Here is a 14703-nt window from a genome sequence, read left to right as displayed (position 1 = left end):
CCTCCTATACACGGGAATAAGAAGCTGGCTAATGAGGTATACCTGAACTTCATTGGCACACCACCAGCCTGGACGATGTGCAGCGGTAAGCATGCAACTGAGGGGAAAAGGAAACATCGAGCAATGGCAACGTTGTAGTCACAGAGTAGTCCTGTTGCATATATAAGAAGTCAATTGGGTTAATGCGGAACTTGCCTATGAAGAAAATCACACTTCGACAAGGTTTCAGTTGAATTCAAAGCAGTGATTCAATATTTCAATTTGAAGTACGTAAATAAGAATGCATGCAAGCAGGAGAGGAGCAGCCCATGTTTAATTATGTTGTTGTGATTGATCGCAGGCAGCAAGGAAGGTAAATATGGTCTGCAAGCAGCAGGATGATGTTTATTTCTCAGTTCGTGATGATAATAAAACAGAGTGTTTGATGCAATTTTTAGTGCTTGCTATTCATCTAAATAATGTACTCGGGTCAAGTTCATTTTTTATTAATGTTAATACATATGATGTATATTGCCTATCTCGACAACTGCGGAAGGATTAGAACAGAGGTGATGTTTAGGTATTTAATTACTTAGTTATGTACTAACCTACTGATTACTACATATATCTGAACTACCACGTCAAGTTACTATCTATAATTTAATAATTGAAAGTACTATGATCTTATATTTTATTTACTACATATAAGAGTAATTTGGTGCGTCGGGTTCGAGTAAACACTAAAGGATATATAATTTAATATTCTTCAAAAAAAATGTTTCTTTGTTTTATTTGTTTCCAAGTTGTTTGCAGAGGCAATTGGAACCTCTCACATTTTTGGTAATCACTAACCACGAGGTAAATACAATTAGGAGGGAGCACATAAAGATATCAATATAACATAGTTGCTCCATTTCTATCCAAATCTTTTTGAATATGGTAGCGCTTATACGGATGATCAAAATACAAATTTATCTCTATTAATTATACATCACAGTTATTTAAGTTAGATAACAATTTTAAGTGGGCTCGATTGCTTTATGCAATTTCTGTATAATATATTTATATTTCACATGAGATCTCGGTTCCTGATTTGCAGTAGCATTAATCGATCTTGAATTAGGTGTAACTATATCAAAATCTTATGTTTGTAAAATGACAATTCATATTTAATTAGATGATTTAGACATGTTAGTAAAAAGTCCTTATTAAAGAAAATGAGGATATCCATTTAAAGTCTGAGCAATATGAATTGGAGGAGACGTTCTTCAACATGTAGTGAATTAGATTTGTACCATAACGTAAACCAAAAGTAGTTCTCACGGAGAAAAATATTTATTTTCCATTTTTAATAATAAATATTATATACACTGACACTATAAATATAAAATCATCAATTTGTACAGTTGACCAAATGTTGCATATAGAAAATTTTGCACATATTTTTTAAAACAACATGGCAGCTCATCTATTACATGTGAACTCGCAAAATTCATAGATAAAAATATGAAATAGGACAATGTATAATGTTACACTTTTGGATTCAAACAAAAAAAATCCATACAAACTATACACTAGCCCGTGCGAATGCACGGGTTGACGACTAGTCTTAATAAACAACCTACTCCCTCCATTTCAAAATAAGTGTTTTAAACTTAATACAACTTTATACTAAAGCTAGTATAAAGTTAAGACAATTATTTGAGACGGAGGGAATATATCGATGGTTTGCCCTCATTGGTCGCCGAATCCACAGACCTCTCTGGTTCATGCATGCAGGCATGTCGCTATCATCCAACCAATGTTGGGCCTCCGATCCGACTCAATGCGTGCACAAATGCAGATAGAGAGCCAGTGTCTTCTTCTACCAACGTAGAAACACAAATTCACTAACTCTCTTAATAATTCAGATGCAATAGTAGCCTGTGGGGGTGTCCATCCAATCATCCAAGGGGGCAGGCGTACGTCCGTCCGTCCTGTACTCCTGTTGAGAAAACAGAGGCTACTACGTAGTGGGACTAGGTGGCCACTGGCAACCATCATTTGTTCTGTAGCTCGTGTTTTCTTGCATCAAAGGAAAGGTCACCACTGTGATCGTTGCCGAGATTTTGTGGCCAGTGGCCGACCGACCAGCGATCCCGGTCCATGGAATATACTCCTACTTGTGGTGCCATCATATCATGGATCTATGTCTGTACACGCCTACATCTTAAACAAATGACATAGGGTTTAATTACCTCATTGGTGGCTGAATATGGGCCTACCATGATCCCCTTCCCTGATTGTTGGGCGTACACATTTTCTAATTGGTGCTTTTCACTGTCTGTCTTCATGGAGATTGCTATTTTTCAAAAACTCAAAATGAAACTTTAGAAGTGCCAAAACAAATATTTGTATATTACTTTGCTGATTTGCTGGTTCTCGTCTAGACGATAATTTACTGATTTGCAACATGTAGACGAGAATTAACTAAATCTTACCTAGCTACTGCGTCATCTGATTTTTATGAAGAGATTCGTATGTATTTTGTCATTTTGCTTTTTATTTGATTGATCCATGTATTTTTTATTTCTTTTTTGACTTTTCATTTTTGTCTCTTTTTAAGCCCTGCGCAACAGCAGTTGCACGCCAGTTGTGCATTTCCTACAATAATATGTACAATACAAAAGTGAAGAAATAAAAATAATAGGAGGAAACAATAAAAGTGAAAGAAGGGAAAGGGGGAAAGGAAAGAATAAAAAAATCTTATGCCGAGGCCATTTCTGGCGAAGTTTACATAAACCTCGTCTAGATGAGAGCTATTTGCACACTATTATATACTCCCTTCGATTCCAGATTATAATGTGCATCAATGTTCATGCAAATAAAACGTATGTATGTTTTGACTAGAATTGTAGAATAAATATCAACATCCACAATATTAAATAAATAAAATACAGAAATAATGTTCATGATGGATTCAATGATACAAATTTTGTAAAATAGATATTAATATTTTTCATTCTAAAACTCAGTCAAACATGCATAAGTTTAATTTTTGGAAAAAACTAATACACGTTCTTTTTTGGAATGAAGGGGCTACTGATTTGGAAACTTTAGAAATGAAATGTCATATTTGCACCCTCCTTGGCCTTGGCGTCACTGCTGATGTGTCCTAAACAGGTAAGGATTGAGTGCCATGTCAGACACCTGTAAACTAAGTTAGCGGTTCTTGGTTTGTTCTACTCTCAATCCTGGATGGAAAAAAACTCACATGGGGCGTCGAGATTGTCGTTTACCACAATAACCGAAAAAAATTAGGTAGTTACCTGATGATTTTTTAATGAATTTTGAACTGGTATAAAATTCATCAAAAATTTTGTCAAAATTGATGTGAATTCAGAAGTTTGGAATTTTTCGCTTGGTAATGTGATTTCTCGTGGGGTACTGGGATTTGCGGTTATTGCCTAGTAACCGATTTTTTTGCTCCGTACCAAAAACCTTCGTCAAGGGACCTTGCGCCTAAGCGTGACTAAGTTGGCTCTCGGGCTCCATAGACCTTGACATTTGTTTAAAAAAAATTCAGATTTCAAAGATCTAAAGAAAGTTGATATGCATATACATCCTTGGAAGTTTCAAAAATTTCCCAAAAGGGGGAACATATTCGGAACCACTCATAATGTTTCCATGTCAAAGAGAAAAATTGGGATTCTAGAAACATGTCTTCTGAACATTCAAAAGAAAACTTTTCTGAAAGATAGAAATGGGAGCATGGGAGTACATAATGTATGAGAGCACCTGATATTCTTCAGTTAGTTCATGTACACATTCAATATTTCCCTCTCTCATAATTTATTTTATGGCGCCTCATAAAAAATATAAGTTGTAAAATGTACATACCAACAACTATGCCACGACAGTTGAATACACACTTGGAGCATCTCGAATATATGATGCAAAATAAGCCAAGTGCCCAAAAACTATCTTTTAGGGCATTTGGACTCAAACAACAGTGATACCCTATCTCTATATTGTGCTGCAAAAAATAGGGTAGCCCCATATTTTACCCCCAAGTGTTGTAACTATACAGCAGTCGCACCGCTGTTGCAAAACAAAATTTGTGCCGTGCGCAGCCCAACTGCCAACAAGAAAGTTCTTGATTATGACCGCCACCCCGCCTCCCCGTGACCGCCATCGTCAACCGGACCACCTTGGACGGCATCTCTGATATGATCGACGCTCCCATCGGCCTCACAACTCATCCTTCGGTGGTTCCCCCGCCACCAAGCCTAAGCCTCTTGGAGGCCACCAACAATTTTTTGCGGCCCCATGAGTTGTCATTCGTGGCTGGAGGTGATGCGTCGGGGCATGCCGCCACTCCCAAGAGCAAGCCCCCCCCCCCCTCTCCGCCAGCCACAAGGCAGTGCCAGCGTGAAGAGGTTGTCGTGGGATCCCGCGTAGGATGCCTCACGCTCGAAGAAAGCGAAGGTTGTGGTGACGGCTGATGCGATCAAGTGGTGCACCCCTCCTACTTCCATCCTGCCCCTGTCCTTGGAGAATGAGTCGCTTTCACCTGTCGCCATGACCACCAGTGTGCACAACATGTTCGACGAGATGTCTCAAAGATATATAATCCCCCCCCCCTTATTTTTTTCTATCTTTGTCACAAAATTTACATGTTGAATGCAATTTTGACGTGATTTGTGGCATGGGGGTGCCACCTATGATCGATCGACCGTTTCTCTTTGACATTGATGGTCCACAATATGTACGGATTGTCAAAAGTGGTCGGCGTGCTTCACACATGTTAAGTGCACGAACCCGAGTGGTACAAATGTGGATGACATGGTGATTGTTTTCTCAAATTCATCATTTGTTTTCTTCGTGACTTGTATGTATAGGTGGCTAACTCGTTTCCTTAATGTTGGTATGTAGTTGAACCATGCTCAAGGTTTGTTGAAGGGAAGAGGGAAAAAGGTTCATCAAGGAAAGACAAACCAGTCACTTTTCATCATTGTTGGATGAAGCTGGAACATGAGAAGAAGTGGAAGAATAGTGGCACACATATGAAGATCCTAGGAAGAATTTGAAGAGCTCCATTGGAGATGTAACAGTAGATGATGTTGATGATGAAGATGCATCAAGTGGTGAGGAAGGAAAATAGAAACCGCACTCCCAACTCCATTGCTCCTACGAGTAGGCCCGGTGGAAGAATCGGTGCCAAAGAAAAGGGCACGGAAGATGAAGACAACGATATGAAGAAATCATTGGACGCCATCACGAATGCAAGAAAAGAAATGGCTAAGCAGTGGAAGGCGGCGACTGAGGATAGGAGGGCTGCAGCCCAGGACAGGTTGGCGGAGGCCGAGAAGAGGAAGCTGGCGGTGAAGGAGCTGAATCTTGCAGCCAAGGACGGGAAGGTGGCGGTGAAGGAGAGGAAGGTGACCATGGAAGAAATAATCCAAGTAATGGAACAATAGCAAAAGTTAATGTTCATGGACACAAGTGGTCTCAGTTAGAAGAAAAAAGCATATGTTGAGCTTTGTCATGACCAATGTTGGCGATGAAGTCGATGGGCATGATGGGAGGATTCTTGGGAGGAGGCATTCGTGCCATGGGTGGCGGCATGGGAAGATACATGAGTGTCATGGGAGGTGGCATAGGAGGAGGCATGGGTTGTCAAGAGTCATGGGTGCCATGGGACGCGGCATGGGAGGAGGTATGGGTGCCATGGGTGGTTCCATGGGAAGTGTCTCGGGTGCCAATGTTGCGAATGAACAGGAAACAAACCATGGATATGAAAGCACAAGTGATGGCAATGGAGGCAAAGAAATTTGACTGGCTATGCATTTTTCTATGACTATGGTGTGTTTGTATGAACTATGCTTTTGTATGTGTTTGTGTTGCACTATGCTATCTTCAAATTCGAATTTGATGTGGATTTGAAGTAAAATTTGATATGATGTTCATATGTGTGCTAATCTTGCAAAGTTTAAGTTGTATCTATATCTCATGTTTTATTTCAATATGTATGCAATTGTGTGGAGAATAAAAACATAGTTGGTGCCCTATTTTACACCATCTGCTACAACGGAAATCATCCTGGTGTCGTATTTTACATCATCTGATATGGCAAAAGAAATCTAGTGCCCTAAAACCTACTTTTTGGTCCCTAAAAACTTTTATTTCAAAGCAGAGGCAAAAGATTTGACTCATCTATTAATTAAGTACAACAATTTCTCACATAATTAGTATAAAGTCAGGCAATAATTGTCGCAAACCGCTGAGCGGCACGCATAGGATACCCTCCCCCCTCCCAACACACACACTTCTCCAAAGAGGGACGCACTGAGACAGCACACGGGCGTCATCGTCATTACTTCTCCCCTAGAAGGCATCATCGACATCCCTTGACCAAACCCATACTATAGATATCATGTGGAGTCAAATGAAGATCCACGCCCAAAAAATGAAGATCCATGCCAGAACTGAGCGAAATGTGACAGGACAGTGTAGGTTCGTCTTTGATGCATAATTTCGAAGGAGAACTACGCAAGACTGGTGCCACGAAAGATCACCGAACGAACCATCTCACCTCACAGCAAAACGATGAAGAAGCACCGACATCTGCCGCAAACAACAACACCTCGCGGAGACCACCTGTTACCAAAATCCACCATGAGGCGCCAGATCCACCAAGGCGAGCCGTCGTGCCCTGTCGAGCACCATGCCGGTGAGTGACAAGGGAGCGCTGCTCAAAGCCAAGAACCACCATGGATCCAGGTTGTAACCAAACATCTAAATGGCCGGTGCGCCCCATGCACGCCACCGCAACCAATGCAAATCAAATCCGTTTTACCCGCAGCATGGCGGCACTCTTCCTTGCCGGGCCGGACCACCGAGCCGCGCAACCCAAGCTGCAGCTCCACCCCATGCCACTGCACGACCGCTCGACACCAGATCCACAACATCCGAGCCCGTTGTGCGTCCGCGTCGCTCACCTGCGACTTGCCCTCGCCGCGTTGCGCCAGTTCCACGGTGACTGGGCGCCTACACGCCTGTGTCATGCATCTGTGAAGCACCCCTGTCGTGCCTCCATGCATGACTGCATGCCACCTCACACCACTCTACCGCCAAGAGCAGCCGCCGTTGCGCCCCCCAGCGTCAACGCCGTCCAGAATTTGCCCGGCGGTGCCCTCTAGTGGTGGCAAGGGGAGGGAAGCATGTGTGGAGAGGAGGCCGCTACTGATCTGGGCTCTGGCCAAGCCACTCCTGGGAGAGCGAAGCAGGGGTCCTAAGTTTAGCTTTTGTAGTGCCTTATTATGCATCATCTAAGTGGGGGTCCTAAGTTTAGCTTCTGTAGTGCCTTATAAAATGGTAATGCTATTCATCGAACGTTCACTGGGGGAGTATGTCAATCCTTCAGAGTATGTTGACATACTCCCGACAACATTTTTTACAGCAATTTACGTTGTCATTAGTATGTCAATTCCGTCAGGCGAACACATCAATTTTTAAAGTGAATCCTTTTTTGCCAGAATTTGCCATGTATTTTTAAAGAAAGTACCATGCATGTTCAGAAGAAATTTCCACAAAAAACTTCGCATTTTCCATCCCCCAGTGAACGTTCGCTGGTTAAGCAGGTTCCAATAAAAAAACCTTAACTCATTTGGAAAAGAAAATAATTGCCAAACGTATTTAGGTGAGCAGCGCCTCATAGGAATCTTCCTCACTTGATGCCATGACTGAAGCATCTCCGTGGCAAGCTACAGAATAATTAGCATCTCCGTTGTTGATGTTGCTTTCATCCATGGGCTCCTCCTCCTCCCTACCAACCTTAGCCTCTCCGCTGTCCCTGTTGCTTTCATCGATGGGCTCCTCCCCCTTCCCCACCGACCTCTGTTGTTCATGGAGCCATCCTCCATGGAGCCATGGTCTCGAGCTCAATCATGCCGATGCAGTGTCTTCTTCTCTACCGATCCAGTAGAGAAGCAAATCGACCGACCGTCATATAATTATAAACAAAATGTAATTAGCATGTGGAAATATACTTGTGCTGCTATCATGGGCCTATATATGCTTGTACACGCCTATACATCTTTAAAAAATGTAGTATGTATCGTTTAATTACCTCATTGGTGGTTGAAGGGCCTACCATGACAGCCCCCCTTCCCGGTTTGTTGGATGTATACAATTTCTTTGTTGTTGAGAAAAGGGCGTATACATTTTCTGGTTTATATAGTGTAAGTGCATCTCCAACGTTATCATTAAAAGACACATAGGTTCTGTCCGCGGACATGTCCGGATGCATCTGCGGACAGTGATATGGAAGCCAGCCATCCAACCCTATCCATCAATCGCCCGGACACATTTCAAATGGAATTTGAACAAATCGGACAAATTTCATGCAAACCGGGCGATTTTCATTTAAATCACACCGAATTCATGACATTGTTGACATATTTCATTAAACAGAAACGAACATGGCATTTTTTAAATATAGCAAAACCTAGTCTACATCTTCGCCGTCAATGGAGGCGCCCGTGTTCCACTTCCTGTCTTCCCCATTTCTAACGAGCTCAACGTTCACGAGGTTCGAGAAGTGAAGCTGCAGGTCGCTGGGAGGGTAACAGTAGGACATGGGATATAGGATGTGCCAACGTTGTATCCCATCTCCGACTCTTCCTTGCCGGAGTCTGCCGTGTGGACGTCACTAGTGAGGTGAAGACCATGGTCGACATGGATGGGCCGGCCTCATGATCTTCGCAGCCCGACGCGGACGACGGAGAGCTGCCCACGTTCCCATCCACGATCACCCGCACCACCTCTACGTCAGCCTCCGCCACGACCATGTTGGAGTGAGCGTTGCATGCAGCCTCGTACAGTGCTCGTTGTTGCTCGACGAACTTTGAGTCCTCCATGACCATGTCCTTCAAGGCCTCGCTCGTGAACTCGCCGTGGATTTGCCCCTCTGCTAGCCGGTGATGCGCAAGGAGGGCGAGGTCTTAGCATTGGTCTTCCCGCGCCAGCCAGAACGACGACACCGACCCCTCCTCCGGCATGACGTCATTGAAGTGCGCATGCGCCTACTCCATGGTGAAGTCAGCATGGAAGTCGTCGGACACCTCCTCCATTGTCTGGTCCGAACGCCTGCATACCTTCCCCTGGTTTGTGTCTGATTTGCAAGAAAACGGACACAGGATGCGTCCGCAAATAAATAGGGATCCGTGTTGGATGGCAAACTACATCCGGAAACCTCGGTCCAGACGTTTGTGGCCGTTTTGACGGTCCGCGTTGGAAATGCTCTAAGGTTCGCCATTCCACTCTGGGTATATTTAAAAACTAAAAACTGCATCTTTGGAGGTTCCAACATTCCAAAAAAGAATGATAGTATATTTTTATTTATTATATCTATCAAATTTGATACTTGCAACTGGAAAGAACAAGGGGATTTGTTAGGTGCAGGCATTTGCTTTATATGTGTGCAGGTACTATTGACATTGTTTGCGTGTCGTTTTCTATTGGTTAGATAAACCTTGATTCTTAACTGAGAAAAGTATTATATGTTACTGTAGTACATCAATCTTTCTCTTAGGGGCAATCCCAACACTATCACAAGTAGCAACATTTTGTATTGTTCTCCCTCCTAGAGACGTTGTCGTGCAGCTTAGGTTTTATAGGGCGTAACATGGTGTTGTACTCAATTCTTCCCATGCTCTCTTTCGGCAGCGTAGTGTGCGGCCTGCGTGATCCGGCTATCATGGATCAGAGTTGTACGAGAGCTACCTCATCATCTTTGTATCGTTCGACTAAGTACTTTGTTCGGTTGTTGCTTTATGTATAAAACGAGGAGAAAGCTTGGTTCAGAGATGATATGCTCGGCCGTGCCACAGTCGACTCAGCGTCGGCCACTATGTGACCCCGTGGACCGCACACGTGTACGGTGTGCTGTGAAACGAAGGAAGCGAAAGCCCACTCAGCCAGCATGCGCGCGACGAGTGAGCTCACGGGCTCCGTCGACTCCATTCCATGGCTGTGCTTCCTCTGCTTTACCGTGGCTGCATTATTGTTGCTGATTTTGTTTGGATCTCTCGGCATTGTGCTGCTCCACATGTGCTGCTGCTACGTGATTGGAGCACGCACGCACTGAATCTCGCCAGTTTAATCCCGGTTGGTGGCCGTCGGCATGTATCCGATGGGTACGAAAAGTAACCATGGCCCATCACATGTGTTTTTTTTTAACTCTGCACATTCTGTTTATTTGGTGTGTTTTTTTAACAAGTACAGACGCAAATGCTCATATGTACGTGCATATACTCACTTCTGTGAACGTGTACATACACACTCTACCTTTATGAGCACCTCTGAGAAGACTGAGCCGGCATATCAACTTGAGATTTTACAAAGTCATCATAGGAACCTCGTAGTCGACGGGAACGTCTCCTTCCACTGAACGCGCATCGCCGAAAATCCTGAAATAAATTCAGTATAGATGAGCACCAGAACTTAAACCCTGGTGGGCTGAGGATGCCAATGTTCTTTTAACCATCCAACCACATGTTGGTCCGCTTATATGGTGTTTTTTAGTTTGTATGGTACTGATATTTTAATAAATATGGTGTGAAAATTATATGATTTGATTGTAATATATAAGGGATGAAACTAAAACTGGAAGACTTTGTAGAAAAGAAATCAATGTACTTGATCATAACCTCTTCGACAAAATCTTATGTGACGACAAAATCGGGAAATAGACCCACGCTATCGTCCACCCATTCTCCCGCGGTGGCTTATTGCCCTGACTATAGGATTATCCAGCACTACAACGGTAGCTCTTCGGACGGGCCAACAGAGAGCACGATGTGGTGGCGGTCGGCTTTTGCATCTACACGCACTCCCTTCTACAAACAACCATTGTTTCCTTCTTAACAAACTCGGCGATAATCTTTGGGACACACAATCTGCAAAAGGCAGGTGAGTTGGCAAATCCTATAAAAGAAACATTAGGTTTATACCCTAAAAATAAAATAAAAAAGAAATGCTCTAGAAAGTCGTCATTTTTGAAAGCATGGAACTTGCTTTTTAACACATGGCATAAAAGTTGGTTTCTTTCCTTGGTTTCCTTCCTTGACTAAAAGCCAATGTGATCTTGCTGTCGTCTTGTTTCTAAATTTACTTTTTCAGTTTTGTTAAAACACGTCTAGATATGCTCTAAGTATTCCCAAGAGCAATCCCTTCTCATTACCATTAACACAAGAACAAAGAGCATGTGTGCAACTAATCTAAGCGTGAGGTGTTTCCACCATTAAAATTCTCATCTTTACACCCAAACCCCAGCTATAAACCTCCCTCTTGTCATAAAAAAATAGCTGAAGTACTGTATAAAATCTCCCTCGCTCCCCCACTGAACCCACCATCCACCCATCCGTCGGTGAGAGTGAACCCACCAAATTCCCACGGGATTCTCCTGGCGAGCGGCCCGGCGGCGCCATGGAGTCGTCACGCGGCATCCTCATCCCCGGCACGCCGCCGCTGCCCTACGCGTACGAGCCGCTGCCCTCCTCCTCCGCCGACGCCAACGGCCAGGAGGACCGGCGGATCACCGGCGGCGTGAGGTGGCGCGCGTGGGCCGCCGTGCTGGCCGTGGGGGCGCTCGTCGTCGCCGCCGCGGTCTTTGGGGCCAGCAGGGTCGACCGGGACGCGGTGGCCTCCTCCGTACCGGCTACAGCGGAACATGGCGTGCTGGAGAAGGCGTCCGGGCCATACTCCGCCAGCGGCGGCTTCCCGTGGAGCAACGCCATGCTGCAGTGGCAGCGCACCGGCTACCATTTCCAGCCGGAGAAGAACTACCAGAACGGTACCGTCCCAGTTCATTCTCCGTTCGATTAAATTTTCAGATTCAGACTCCGTTATGTTTTCTCCGGCGTGGTTACTTTGATTCAGAAACTGACCTCGTTGCCTTTGCTTCCTATTTGCTCGCCGGCGGCGGCATTCTCCGGCGACATCCGTGCAGATCCCAACGGTTAGTTACTAACAAATCCTCCCAATCGAGTATTCCTATTCAGAAGTTTTGTGACCTGTGCGGAATATATTATCTGAGATTCAGACAGAGTTTCTAATTGCACCCGGATGAACAGTGCTTTTAAAAAAAAGTTCTAAAAACAACAAATGTTTTCTATGAACATAGATAAATGTTTTACCTCAATACGAAATTTTGTGGTGCATTTTTTGTCAGGCCTCCACAAATGTCCTTTCACCAAGAAATTTTTCACGTCGATGTTTATCACAAAAAAGAACTGTTTTTTGTTTTTTTTATATTTTTTGGATTTTAATGTTCATCCGGATGCATATAAGCTCAGGATTAGAAGAACTTTTTCGCTGAAATGCATTGTGCACTGCAGGTCCGGTGTACTACAAAGGATGGTACCACTTCTTCTACCAGCACAACCCGGGGGGCACCGGGTGGGGCAACATCTCATGGGGCCATGCCGTGTCGCGGGACATGGTCCACTGGCGTCACCTACCGCTCGCCATGGTGCCCGAGCACTGGTACGACATCGAGGGTGTCCTCACCGGATCCATCACCGTGCTCCCCGATGGCAGGGTCATCCTGCTCTACACAGGGAACACCGAGACGTTCGCGCAGGTGACCTGCCTCGCGGAGGCCGCTGACCCAAGCGACCCCCTCCTCCGCGAGTGGGTCAAGCACCCCGCCAACCCCGTCGTGTACCCGCCCCCTGGCATCGGCATGAAGGACTACCGTGACCCAACCACGGCATGGTTCGACAACTCTGACAACACGTGGCGCATCATCATTGGCTCCAAGAACGACACCGATCACTCCGGCATCGTCTTCACGTACAAGACCAAAGACTTCGTCAGCTACGAGCTGATACCGGGATACTTGTACCGTGGCCCCGCCGGCACCGGCATGTACGAGTGCATCGATCTATTTGCCGTGGGCGGCGGTCGCGCCGCCAGTGACATGTACAATTCGACGGCCGAGGACGTGTTGTACGTGCTCAAGGAGAGCAGCGACGACGACCGGCGCGACTATTACGCGCTCGGGAGGTTCGACGCAGCGGCCAACACATGGACGCCGATCGACACCGAGCAGGAACTCGGCGTCGCGCTGCGGTACGACTATGGCAGGTACGACGCGTCCAAGTCCTTCTACGACCCCGTGAAGCAGCGGCGGATCGTCTGGGGGTACGTCGTCGAGACCGACTCCTGGAGCGCCGACGCCGCCAAGGGGTGGGCCAACCTCCAGGTAACCATCATGGACATGACTGTTTTACCTTACAATTATCACTATTGGTCGGTCATTTGCTGCACCGTTGATTTTGCATGCTGGATGTGGTAGATGCTTGTTGGGCCAGTAACAACAGTGCGTGCAGCACTATTCCGACTCCCGACATTGAGTGTGTGTGTTGTGCATGCAGTCGATTCCGAGGACGGTGGCGCTGGACGAGAAGACCCGGACGAACCTCATCCAATGGCCGGTGGAGGAGCTCGATACCCTCCGCATCAACACCACCGATCTTAGCGGCATCACTGTCGGTGCTGGATCCGTCGTCTCCCTCCCTCTCCACCAGACCTCCCAACTCGACATCGAGGCATCCTTCCGCATCAACGCCTCCACCATTGAGGCACTCAACGAGGTCGACGTCGGCTACAACTGCACCATGACCAGCGGCGCCGCCACCCGTGGCACACTCGGCCCCTTTGGCATTCTCGTTCTTGCCAACGTCGCCCTGACAGAACAGACGGCGGTGTACTTTTATGTGTCCAAGGGCCTCGACGGTGGTCTTCGGACGCACTTCTGCCACGATGAGTTGCGGTCGACACATGCTACCGATGTGGCGAAGGAGGTGGTGGGTAGCACGGTACCGGTGCTCGACGGCGAGGATTTGTCCGTTAGGGTGCTCGTGGACCACTCCATCGTGCAGAGCTTCGTGATGGGCGGGAGGATGACGGCGACGTCAAGGGCCTACCCGACGGAGGCCATTTACGCGGCGGCGGGGGTCTACCTGTTCAACAATGCCACCGGCGCCAGCATCACCGCTGAGAAGCTCGTCGTGCACGACATGGATTCGTCGTACAACCGGATATTCACAGACGAAGACTTGTTAGTCCTCGATTAGACTAATCATCACTTACAGTAAGTTATGGACTGTTTGCTCGGTCGGTGGCTTCCTTTTCTCTTGGACAGACGACAGTGGTCGAGCACCAGCTAGTCTACCTATTATCTTGATTTATGTTCCTGGTCCTGGTTTTGGTTTTAGTAAGATGAATTAGATGATGTTGGTCACTTGTAAATCAGTTGCGGGTGAATTAAAAGGGCATGGATGCCTGCCACCAAATATAAGTGACTATTTCAAGTTCAAGTTGTCTAATTTCTTATTCATTTTATATGCAATCCTTGTATTCTGTATTTTTGGAGAAAGCAATCATGGTGTATTTCAGAAGGGAAACACGTCAAAGAATAGAAAGTAGACTCCCACCACACATGCATCCCTACTCTTCACTTTAACCTTTTCAACTTTATGCATCTGACCGCACTTTTTCTTCCTAAGCAGCCGCCTCATGCCGAGGATCCTGATACACCATCCAAACATATTTTTCCTAATAACTGATCCTACATGACCTACACAGCATCACCCTAGTGCTATGCATTGACCATGCCCTTATACGCACGTGACGTAATCAAAGTACAGTTGGGTGGCTCCCGTAACTAAATGTCGT

At 45.7% G+C, this 14703-nt stretch overlaps 1 protein-coding gene across 1 annotated transcript; it reads left to right on the top strand.

Moving 5' to 3' along the window:
• Positions 1-11155: 11155 nt before the first annotated feature.
• Positions 11156-14345, top strand: LOC125520212 (sucrose:sucrose 1-fructosyltransferase). Its single transcript, XM_048685058.2, has 4 exons — positions 11156-11815; positions 11972-11980; positions 12360-13228; positions 13401-14345. The coding sequence occupies exons 1-4, from the start codon at positions 11449-11451 to the stop codon at positions 14100-14102; spliced, it is 1947 nt and encodes a 648-aa protein (XP_048541015.2). The 5' UTR covers positions 11156-11448; the 3' UTR covers positions 14103-14345.
• The last annotated feature ends 358 nt before the right edge of the window (positions 14346-14703 follow it).

The sequence above is a fragment of the Triticum urartu genome, chromosome 7A (genome assembly GCF_056163025.1).
Source record: "Triticum urartu cultivar PI428250 chromosome 7A, HENAU_Tu73, whole genome shotgun sequence".
NCBI classification, from domain to species: Eukaryota; Viridiplantae; Streptophyta; class Magnoliopsida; order Poales; family Poaceae; genus Triticum; species Triticum urartu.
The sequence above is the reverse complement of the archived record's forward strand: the minus strand, read 5'-3'. Positions and strand labels throughout refer to the sequence as shown.